Genomic DNA, 11214 nt, shown 5'->3' on the forward strand with positions numbered 1-11214 from the left:
CGCCGCGCCCGCCGGGGCAAGGCCAGGCCAGGCCAGGCCTCGCCGGCCTGCGGCCCCCAGGAGGGGGCCTGGGGGAGCCCGCGGAGTTTTTGGCCTATGCGCGGCCTTGTTGAGGGGCAACACAGCGCCGTGGGGAGCGCTTGGCAAAGGGCCCTTGCAGGAGGAGGCCAACGCGGTACAAGGGCTCTCCTTCCCCCTTATAAACCGATCCCTCGCTCAGGTCTCATTGTGCTGAATTAAATAAACCGGCCGTTTTAATCCTGTTAATTCCCGTGAGTCTTCCTCTGCGCTTTTCCCCGTGTTCCTTTTTTTTTTTCCCCTGCTCCAAAATAAAATACAGCAAATGGGAACACGTTCCAGGGGAAACTCCCGGGGCACGAGCCCCCCCCTCGCCACTGCCTCGCGTCCGGCTGCAGCAGCCCGTAGCTGGCAGCGGTCTCGCGCCTGGCATTGCCCCTCGGCACCCATGCTGCCCACCCGCTGCACAGGCGGCTCAGCCAAACCCCCTCACTTCTTGGCCCAAAGCATTGCCTGTTGGCTCAGGTGGGATTTTCACAGCCCACGTGGCTGCAGCTTTGAGGGCGACAAGGAAATGAGGACTGCGATAAGCCCCCAAGCCCTGTGAATGCCGTGCGTGGTGGCGCTTGCCTAACGATGCCTGATGGAAGAATCCTGTCCTGATCCATGGAAACCGAGGGGCCAAATCCACGGATGAAAATTTGCATCTGCTGCCCGCCTTGCACTGATGACTCTCCAAATCGCAGAGCCTTGGTGTTGCGCTTTCCGGGCTGACAGAGAGCAGCTGGGAAGTGGTGCTGGTGGGATGGGAGGCTCCTAGGAGTCTGCTCGCTTGACCTCAGTCCCAGGATTCCTGTAGTCTCTTGTAAATGTGCCACAGCATGCTGAAAATTACAGACCTGAGTGATTTAACATTGTGCCACATGATAAATGCTTAGAATGCTGAGCAGCTAATTCAAACAAGCGTAAAGTTGTGGATGCAATGATTAACAAGGAAAGTATCTTAGGCCGACATAGCAGAATTGAATGGATGCATTTCAATTTGATACAGGTAAGTTGCTGCAAATAAAGCGAGCAAATTAATCCATGGTGACATTCCAGCAGAGAAGAGGCCTGGTGGCTTTGATGGTAATGTATCCTTAGGTGGGAAAGGACAGGTTTGAATAAGGTGTGCTTGATAAAGATTGAGTATTCACGTGTTCAAACACAACACTTTTTAGTAAACTTCAGAAAAAATGATTTAATGTCAAGTGAAAAAAAAAACAATTAGCAACACAATGGACATACTGTTAATTATCATAAGCTGGAATGAGTGGACATCCAGTGCAAGGAGATGCTTTCAGTCCTGGCACGACTGACCCGCCATTTAGGTAGGAGGGTGCTGAGTGAATTTTTGCAAGAGCAATGTAAAGTTACTGGGTTTTGAGCTTTAAAGAGAACCACTGGAGCCTGAAATTCATTGAGTGTGTTTATCGTGCAGCCAGTGAACTGCACAGGAATGCAGTGAATCCCTGTTATTTATCTTTCTTAGCTTTATTTTTATATTGATTTTTATTGAAAAAATGTGAATAGACAATACAAAGAGCAGGAAGGGTAAATGCATGAAAGAGAAATCAAAAGCAAGGAAATACTTCTTACAGTTGGCATGTGAAACTCTTTTAAATGAATCCGGGATAAAGCAGGAACCCTTTCAAAGGTATGACTTCCACTGCTTCAAAAAGTGTATGGAACTGGAAAGTGACCTGTTGGAGAACAAGCTCTGTTGGGATGAATATATTTTCTCTCAACCAAAAATAGCTTGTAAAGGAGCATATTTTTCTGAATAAGCTGCTAAAAGGAATATATTTTCTGTGTAAGGAGGTTAAACTTATTTGTTTAGCAGATTTCTGCTGGAGTTGGATGCCTAGTCAGTGAATGAATACTTCAAAAATTATTTCTGATCTAGTAGCGCCTGAGGTTTAGTTGAAATTTATGGGATGATGTTACCAACTCTTCAGGGGCATGGAAAATATTTAATTCTGTAGTGCTGAGAGAGAGAGAGAGAGACCGCGGAGAGTGAGGAGGAGGGAGCTGGAGGGGTGACTATCTGCTGCAGCTAAGGGGAGCTGAGAAAATAATGAGACTGCAGGAGGTAACAAATGTTTAAAAGGTCCAGGCTACCTAACACCATAGTCCGTGTAGTATGGAGGGTGCTTTTGCAGTAGGGCTGGAGCCAGGATGAAACGGATAAAAAACTTCCTGGAATGCCTGGCATGCCTCTGCGGAGGCACTGGGGTGTGAGGATCAAACAGGCAGGCAGGAGATGGGTGTCTGGCCACTGCTGTTAGTAAATCTACAGAGAAATGATGGTTAAAAGGACGGGTTAAAAGTCGAGAACCTAACCACAAATGATCTCCCAGGTTTAGGGCTTTATTTGTGGAATGCTTCAGCCACTTCACTACCTGCTCTTGAAATTTCAGAAATCTTGAGATGATTAATAGTGAAAATATGAAACATTATCTACCACAAAAACAAGAAGTTCTTTGATGAGAGCTTGAAAGGAACCGATTTAGGACAAGATAAACTCGTCAGAGTACTAAACTGAGCCAATTAAGTCTTTTCAACTTGAGACTCATATTGTTTGACTCATAAAGCCAAATAAAGTTACTGTATTTTTGGCTTAAAGTGCATAAGTCACCTGGATTTTAGATCTGTGCATGTTTCTCAGCAGCACTTTGTGCAGGGAGTGAGGAGCACGGGTGAGGGTGTGAAACAGTGAAATTTGAGTCTTCTAGGCTGACTAGCCCAGCTGATAAGTGAGAAGTAACTAATGCAGATGTATTGGTTCTAATAATTTGGGTACATTTGGATGTGTGGCTTTGTGCCATGAAAACCTAACTTGAAGGTCATTGTTTACACCTGCACAAATAGATAGAAAACACTGATTTCTTTTTTCTCTCATTCTGCTGAGGTAGAAATGGCTGGAAGCTACCAAGCCAGGCTATCCACTTTCAGTATCCACTTCTGCAACAGTGAAGTCTGTTCGAGTTTGCCTTGAACAGTTTCCTCTTCGAGAAACAAGGCAGGATCTTTAGCTTTTAAGAAGGGTTTCCCAGGTGGTTTTACATGATTTAGGGGAATATAGAGTGAAATTTGCCTAAAACGGAGAGTAAAGAAGTGATTTAAGTCTGGGATTCTGGGTGCCTAAATTCAAAGCCGTGGTCCTTAAAACATACTACTTTCAGAAGGGGTGAAAACAGGTCCCCCCTGCTCAGGATTTTACTGTTGATGAGCCCTGCAGAGTGACGACCTCTCTTGTGAGGCAGTGGCTCAGGGATTCACCGGCTGCCTAATCCCTTCTTCTTGACGCCATTCTGAGGCCGTTCAGCAGAAATACATGACTCTCAGATACCCCCTGTCTATTCTGCCTGAGCACTGTAGGCTGCTCTTGCTACTTACTCCTTGCTCTTTGGGAGTTCCTGTGTGGCTTTCATTTTAAAATGAAGGCGAATTTCATCTCTCTCTTTAAAACAATGTTTTGGTTTTTGGCTGTGGAAAAAAATATTGCACTGCCAGAAAGGAGCTAAAGTGAATGCTAGAGGCCAGAAGGTAAATCTCTGGCTGTTGGGTAAGTGAGCTGGGGGCAGAGTAAGAGCATAGCTTTGGTGATTTAATGTTTGAGATTGACAGTCTTGTGTAAGCTTGGTGCAGTTAGTCTTCTTCACACGAAATAGTAAAAGATGACAAATTGCTTTTAGGGATGTAGTTTTCGTTTTGAGTTTAACCGCTGTAACATTCCTCTTAAAGTGGAATATACCTGCTCTCAGGCTCCATGGTCCACAAAGGAATTCCAAGTGACTAGCTCAGACCTAGACATCTTCTAGGCGTCAAAAGTTCAGTGAGAAAACCCCTGTTCTTTACGACCATTTTTTAGATTTTTTTGATCTTGCTCTTCTGATACTTTCCATTTTTCTTGCTGTGTGTCAGCAAGGAACCAAACAGGTAAATAGAAGTGCTGGGTTATATCTGAAGTCAGTGCAGCTTGCATGCCTAGGACGTTAGGCTATCCCCCTTTTTCTTTTTGAGGGTCATACAAGAGGTTGATTTCCCATCAGACCCTTTTTCAGGTGAATATTTTATCCGAACAAACTGCATTATACTAGAAGGACATCCGAGGGCCGGAGGAAGCTCCAGAAGTAGTACGCTGTGCAGGCACTCTCTAACCCACCTGTAATGGTATGTCTCAGCCTGAGGATACATCCATGGGCTTTGCAGGTGACTGTCTGGGGGAAGGCTGGTTGCAATGAGCCGCAGCTGTACCAGTGTCCCGACCATCAAGAGGTATGGATAAACAGGCCATGCTTTGTGTCCTGCGCTTATTTTATTTGCTAGTATATACAGAGCCTTTGTGAAATAGGCAATATAACAGAGAAGAGGGGTGAATTTTAGCTACATCTTATGCATAGAAGATCTGTCTCTGAGCCTTCCGTCTGCAGAGACGTAGCTGACTTCAGGAGAACGGTGCTTCTATCTATCCACGCAGGGAACATCTTCAAGTTTGGGCCCTTATTCTGCAAATTTTGGCTGCTGCTGAACCTCTAATGTTCCTCCTTACACCAGGGTTGGGACCATGGAGTACGTTACTGACAAAATACACACGCGTGTGCGACAGGCCTTGATTTAAGCTGTAATTATGACGGCCTTTCAGTATACCTTATGGTGTCTGCAACCAGCTGAGGATCTGTCCCCCGGGATGTAGCAAGGAACAAGGCAAAGCGCTGCAACACACTAGAAAAGTTCGAAAAAGTTACAGAGATCACTCACTTTCTTTTCCTTTTTTTTTGGAAGCAAGGGGAGGCTGGAATTAACAGTATAAAGTCTTAATGAGTAGATTGTGCTGAGCAGTGTGGTTCACCTCCGTTATTCTCCCAGTCTCAAATGTTTACCAGCCAATCAGAGCGTTCCTTAAAACCAGAGATTTATAATGAAAAGTCAACCCTAATTGAATTTCTTCATTAAAATCACCATCAAACAGATACAGAACACCTTACACCACCTTGTTTAAATTAGATTCATTTTTCTGATTAATTATTAAAAGGAAAGTTTAAAAAATCATAAAATCTTAAGTGCTATTAAAAATTGATTAGGAATGCATTTTTTCATTGACCCAGTTTGTATTTTTTTTTAATTTTTTTTTTTGGCAAAGCTAATACATTTGAGTACCTGCCTCAGACAGAAGTTTGTAATCATTTGGTCATCAGTCAATTAATCACAGCTTCATAAATATTGATCTCGGATTACATTTATTCTTCATTCTTGAAAGACAGTTTTTTATTAATTTAGGCTCACTCACATACATTGTGGTTTACGCTGAAATTATTTTTAAAAGTTCTATTAAAATTTAATTTGAGCAGCCAGCCAACAGTGCAGCCACTGCGCATTGTGCCACCTTTCGGCAGGTTTATCACCTCCTCCTGAAAGGTCTTGAGTACCCACAGCTCATACCGTAGGGCTTGCTGACTGGCATCTGTCACCTATAAAACCCCTTTAGCTGGAAGTTGTAGGCCACTGTCCATGCCAGGCAGAAGGAGTAATTTGAGAGTAAGTGTGGATTTTTGTGAGGGGAGAAAAGAGGGCTCTGGTGTTTCCCATCCCACCCTCAGTGGCTGTGTCCTGATTTATGGTAGTCCATCACCGATGGTAGTGCCTTCCTGATGGCTGAACAGCGCTCTGGCTACTCTTTGGCCTTTCCCAAGCGTCAGACAAGCCGTGTGAGGGTGTGTGTTTGTGGGTACATACGTTGACTGTCCCCAGCCCTGCTGTATGGGGGTCATACGTGAGGTGATGGCCCATCCCAGGACAGTGAGGGTACCTGGAAGTGCTCTTGCAGGGTCCGCTACTGCATCTCTTGCACCTGGGAGTAAACCCAATACTTGCTTTTGCAGGAGTTGCATTTGTAAACAGAAAGTCCAAGAATTTTTAAAGAGAAACCCTGTAAGGAGGGGTGTGAGCTCTTTGGTCCCAAGCACCTGGAGAGGACACAATCCTTATCATAGCTTGTTCAGCACACCTGAAACAATACTGAAACAGTAACATGCAAGCAATGTTACTTAACATTCCTGGTCCAATTGCAGCTATTAATCTCCACCTCGACAATTAAATCTTTTTTTTTATTTTTTATTTTTTTATTTTGGTTTGTGCTTGCTGTTATAGTTTAAGAAACACACATATGGACATATAAGGGGTAAGAGCACACGGCTGAAGAGTGACCTGAAGCATTCACTGAGCACGATGAATCCTTTATGCTTTACTTTGAATGCTCTGTTTCATTCTGAGAATGACAAATTTCTCCAGGCCAGGAACATCTGAATGGCAGACTTGCTACAGCTTCTGCAGTACATTTGGGTCCTTTGTCCTATTCTCTGTTAAAACACATGTTAAGATAAGTCACCGTTCCCTAAAATCTCACTTGACTGAGGACTTCGGCGTGGTGGGATCATATAGCAACCGTTATCTTTTACATCTCTGAAAAATCCCTAGCCTTATCTTTAATGTCTGAAATCAAAACTGGTTGCCCATTTTTGTCACTCCAAAACCATGTTTATTCTGGCACAGCTCTTCTGAGAGGCTCTGAAATACAGCTTCAAATCACGGGCGACAGAGCGTCCCGGTGTGCTCCTCAGCATCAGTATGGAGGCATGCGAACCCCTGTCAGCATTCCTTATTATTGCTGACATTGGATGTGTGTAATACGGAGAATGGATCATTTTTGTGACTATCCACGCATCTAAGATTGAAAAAAACCAGTTTAATTTTCAGAGTCCTATTTCCCAATCAATGTATACTACTCATTTACCATATATTCTGCTGAAATGTAACATCCTCGTATACATTTGGCATATCGCCAGCACCAATTTTTCCTGTAAAAAATGAAATCACACTACAACAAGTTCTTAGACCCCTTCCTTTAAATCTCAGTCACACACAGTGCTTTTTTGCCCTTTCAGAAAAGTCATCCTGTAAGGATCATGTCAGAGACAACATGTGCAGAGGGCATCCAAATAACCCATTTGTTTTACAAATGGCTGGAGTGGTTTAAGATCTTACCACCTCAGCTTTTTGCTACCCCTGTTCTCTTCGTCTGTTTCCTGCAAAGTCAAACTCATTTTTCGCTTTCATTGCCCATGGACCGTCAAGATGCTGGACATAGTTTGTTTGTTTTGCACTGTGGCAAATCAAGAAGGGTATTGTCTGCTACAAGGACAGTCGTTTCCAGCAGAGTAGTGCTAGCAAGCATACGTATCGGGGGTGTGTGTTAAGTTACTCCTGTTATATCCTTAAAAAGATGCCTGTCTATTCTCTGTATGTTGCGTAATCAGAAGTGGGTTCTGAGTCCAGTTGTGGCTCATGTCTTCAAACAGGAGGGATGCTAAGGAGATCTAGTAAATATATCACCCTCTGAGCATTTCTTTGCAATAGTGTGGCAGTGGGAACCAGCTGTCGGTTTATCCAGTGATTTGACAGATGCTAGTGTGAATGTGAGCAGTGTGTTAAGTTTTGTACCGAGCTCGATAATCCTGGACAGTCTTTCCTGGCAGAAAAGAAGAAACAGAAAAGCTGCAAAGCAATAGAGATGACTGTAACAATGCCCCAGCTCTTCCTGGCTTTTTGCTGCAGACACCTGCAAAATGGCCCAGTTGGAGTTTTCCCACTGAAGTATTGTGTCACTAACTCAGTGCTCAACAACTTCAGCACTTCTGAGAATGAATCCTGTTGCTGAATATGAGCTACTAGTTTATGGAAATGCATCTTTCTTTTTTTTTTAAAAAAAAAATCGATCTCTCCCTAAATACTCAAGTTCTTGTAGTCCAGAATATGCAAAGCTGTGTATTTTAACGAAATTATTTTAACTTCATAATAATGTAAGAGAAATATAATGTATTTCCTGCTAGTATATTCAGTAGATACTTCTGTCTCTCTAAATTTTATATGAATTGGATTGAGTTGTTTTAATAAGTTTTTTATAAGATTTAATAAGATCTTTGAAAGGCTTTCTAATGGATTTCTTGGTAAAAATGTAAAAAAAGTGTTGTTTTGCATTTTGCCGATACATATGTTTACCCTTGGTTCAGAATCAGGGACCTCTGGAGTGCAGCGGCAACCAGGGGGTTGTATACAGCTCTTTGCAGGACCAGGCATTCATCAGTAAGATATGTTAGATGCTACGGATCCAAATCGGTCCCAGGTCTTTCCTGCTTGACTTACCTCTGAGATCTGTACTCCCGGTTTCTCTGCCTCTTCATTACAATAACGTTTAGCAAAGATGTTTAGTATTCAAGTAATTTTTCATGTTGTCTGTTACAGCAATGTTACTTGATTGAAACAGAAACACCCCACCCCATTTTTAATAGTTGATGATAGCTTGTCAGACACGACTTCAGAGACTTGAGAGTGCTCCTGGGACACTGCAGCTCAGGTAAATGTAGACTTAGCCTCTGATGCTAGTTTCAGGAAAAACACAGTTAAGAAATAGGCTGCTGTACAGGTCTTAAATCGACGAGAGAGGAAGGGAGGGAAGGATATAACATATGTCCAGGAACTGCTGGAGTTTTATAAGCTTTGTGTTATTGTTTTTTAAATCTATCTGGGGGGTTATGTTAGGAGGTAAATGGAGAAACGGAAAAGCAAAGATAGAAGTAATTGGAGCGAATGGCCAATAAGTGAGGGGGAGAGAGGGGCCAATGTGAAAACTGCAGAGATATTCTGATGATGTTATCAATATCCATCAATTTCTGCTTGAAGGGCGGCTGCAGCTGCTCTGCCAGCTTTGCTCCTTGGCGAGCTCATCTCTGCAGCTCCCCCCACCCCTCCACGCTTATGGGGGTGAAGGAGAAGGAGACCCTGAGTGAGTCCTGGCGGCCACGAAGAGGTGCTCTTCCAGCATGCATGCGTTCTTCAAGGAACCCATAAAGAGCCCTTTGAAGGGCGTGCAGGGTACGCAGCTTTCATCTTGGGTGTTTGAAAAATGAGTGAGAATTTTTTTGTAGATTCCTCTTCACCCAACAAAAAGATGTAGGTATCTACATATAAGCAAATCTCACCAAATACGTCTGAGAGTCACTGCAAAGAAACAGAGCTTTCTGGGATACGATGCATCATATCTTCAGATAAACATCCTAAATAGATTTGATGACTTGTATTCTACAAGTGCCTATTTTTTCTCCAGTGTCTATAAAGGGACTCTAGGGTGACTAGACCAGACACAGTAGATATGTCTTAAGACTGACGAAGTGAATCCCATACTTTGTGTTGGGAAGCTGAAGAGACATCTGTGTTTCAATTCAGTATGGTCGGTAAAAAAGGGAACTCTGACAAGTAACTAAAGAGCTTGTTTTTGGTGACACTTCTGTAATCATATCCTAAGTGCAGTGGGTTTTAGATCCAGCTGTTTATCGTCTGGGGGGAGACTAAGCCAGACTTGTTTACAACTCTGCTTTTCCTGAAAGCAGCCAGAGTCTTGCTTACTGATAAATCTATAAATTAACCATTCTGCCAGGTATACTGCACCAATAGCTTTCCTTGTAAGTCTCACTTGCTGCAAAGCATCCTTCGAACAGGATTGCCCTCTGGCAATAAAATTTGTCTTTTGGAACTTTTTTCTACATAGTTTATTTACAGTTTTTTTCCTTTTCTCAAGTATTTTCTGTTACTCAGAAAAAGAGTTTTGGTAACTTTAAAGAGGATAATAAAGTCAGTTGATGAATACATGTATTTGTTGAGAGTGCTTGTAGGAAAGCTGGACTGCTATGTCATTTGTGCTGAAATATATGGGTAATTCATTCGCTAAGTGCAATCAGGAAAGACCCAGGACTATTTATGTCTGGCCTTGGCTTTGATTTACTTGTTAAAGCTCATTGTAGAAAGTCAAGTAAAAACTTTGATCTTACAATGTTCTCCCAAAAAACCCCAAATTTCACTGGAACTGAAGACTGAGGAGGCAGCCTGCAGTGTCTGTGCCTGAAGGCCTCTGTGCGCAGAGCTGCTACCGAATTCACTGGGAATTTTGCCCGAGTACGAAGAGATGAACAGGAACCTAGAGTAGGAGCAGAGGCCATGTTGCAGCTTTGCCTGAAAATGAAGTTTATAAGGGCCATAAAATGTTGTGGGGTTTGGTGTTTTTTTTTAATTTTCTTTTTTTTCTGTAACAGGCTACAGGTATTTTAGTTTCAAATTGGACACTTTTAAACTGGAAGGAGAACTGCACTCACACTGATAACGTAACAGCACATCTAAATGTCTTTTAAAAGACTTCAATTTACCTATTAAGACCAAATAGACTGTTAATTTGACAGAACATCCATGTTCCCTGAACTTAGGGCTATAAAAATTGTTCATCTGCTCAGTCACAGGCCATTTAATTTTGGATGCATCATTGCCAGTTGGTTACAGTAATTAGCATTCTCTGTATTGTAGCGGCTTCCCTGAAGCTATGCTAAGTAGGGTTACACTTCTGTATGGAAACATAAGCAGCCTTGTGCAAATGAGCCTGGCCACCCATCTTAGAGACAGAAGCCCTAGCTACAGCTTCTTGGCTCAGGGTGCCCTATATGCCCACCTGCAGATCTTATTTGCTGGTTATTAATGACATGAAGTGTAGGCAGCTGTGAAAGGCACAGCATGGCAGCTTAAAACCTCCGCTCCAAACTATTCTCTCAGCCTTGTCATTTCTTTGAGTGACACCTGATTTCCTTTTTTTTTTTTAATCTTTCCCTTTATACTCTCTTTTAATGAAGTTATTGGACAGAAATATGGATTTATGCAGCTGGAAATATGGAAATATTTAGCTACTTGGACCATGGGACTTGCTTTGAGAAACCTGGTCTACTAGGCACTGATGGGGTCCATCTGTCAGAGAAGGGGAAGAGCATCTTCAGTCATAGGCTTGCCAAGCTGGTGAAGAGGGCTTTAAACTAAAGTTGCCAGGGGAGGGGGACCTCAATACATCCCAATCCTACCAGTTTGATACCAGAGCCAGCAATAGATGCCCAGAGCCTGGAGAAGGATTACAGGTTAGCAGGAAAGCGCCTGAAGAGCAGCACAAAGGAATTCCAGCCACTCCAGCTGGTAAGACAGCTTCATCGGGGGCCCAACTTAAATGCCTCTATGCAAATGCACGTAGCATGGGGAATAAACAAGAGGAGTTAGAGACGTGCACAC

At 43.0% G+C, this 11214-nt stretch overlaps 1 protein-coding gene across 1 annotated transcript in view; it reads right to left on the reverse strand.

Annotated features, from left to right (window-relative positions):
* The window catches only part of RNF219 (ring finger protein 219), a 45224-nt gene that overhangs the window by 23696 nt on the left and 10314 nt on the right, over positions 1-11214 (reverse strand). The window contains exons 2-4 of the mRNA XM_009281748.2: positions 6854-6917; positions 4711-4785; positions 2990-3154 (exon numbers count right to left, since the gene is read on the reverse strand). Coding sequence (XP_009280023.1) covers positions 2990-3154; positions 4711-4785; positions 6854-6917 — 304 coding nt within the window. The remainder of the gene's footprint in view (positions 1-2989; positions 3155-4710; positions 4786-6853; positions 6918-11214) is intronic.

This window comes from Aptenodytes forsteri, unplaced genomic scaffold (assembly GCF_000699145.1).
Source record: "Aptenodytes forsteri isolate BGI_AS27 unplaced genomic scaffold, ASM69914v1 Scaffold51, whole genome shotgun sequence".
Lineage (NCBI taxonomy): Eukaryota > Metazoa > Chordata > Aves > Sphenisciformes > Spheniscidae > Aptenodytes > Aptenodytes forsteri.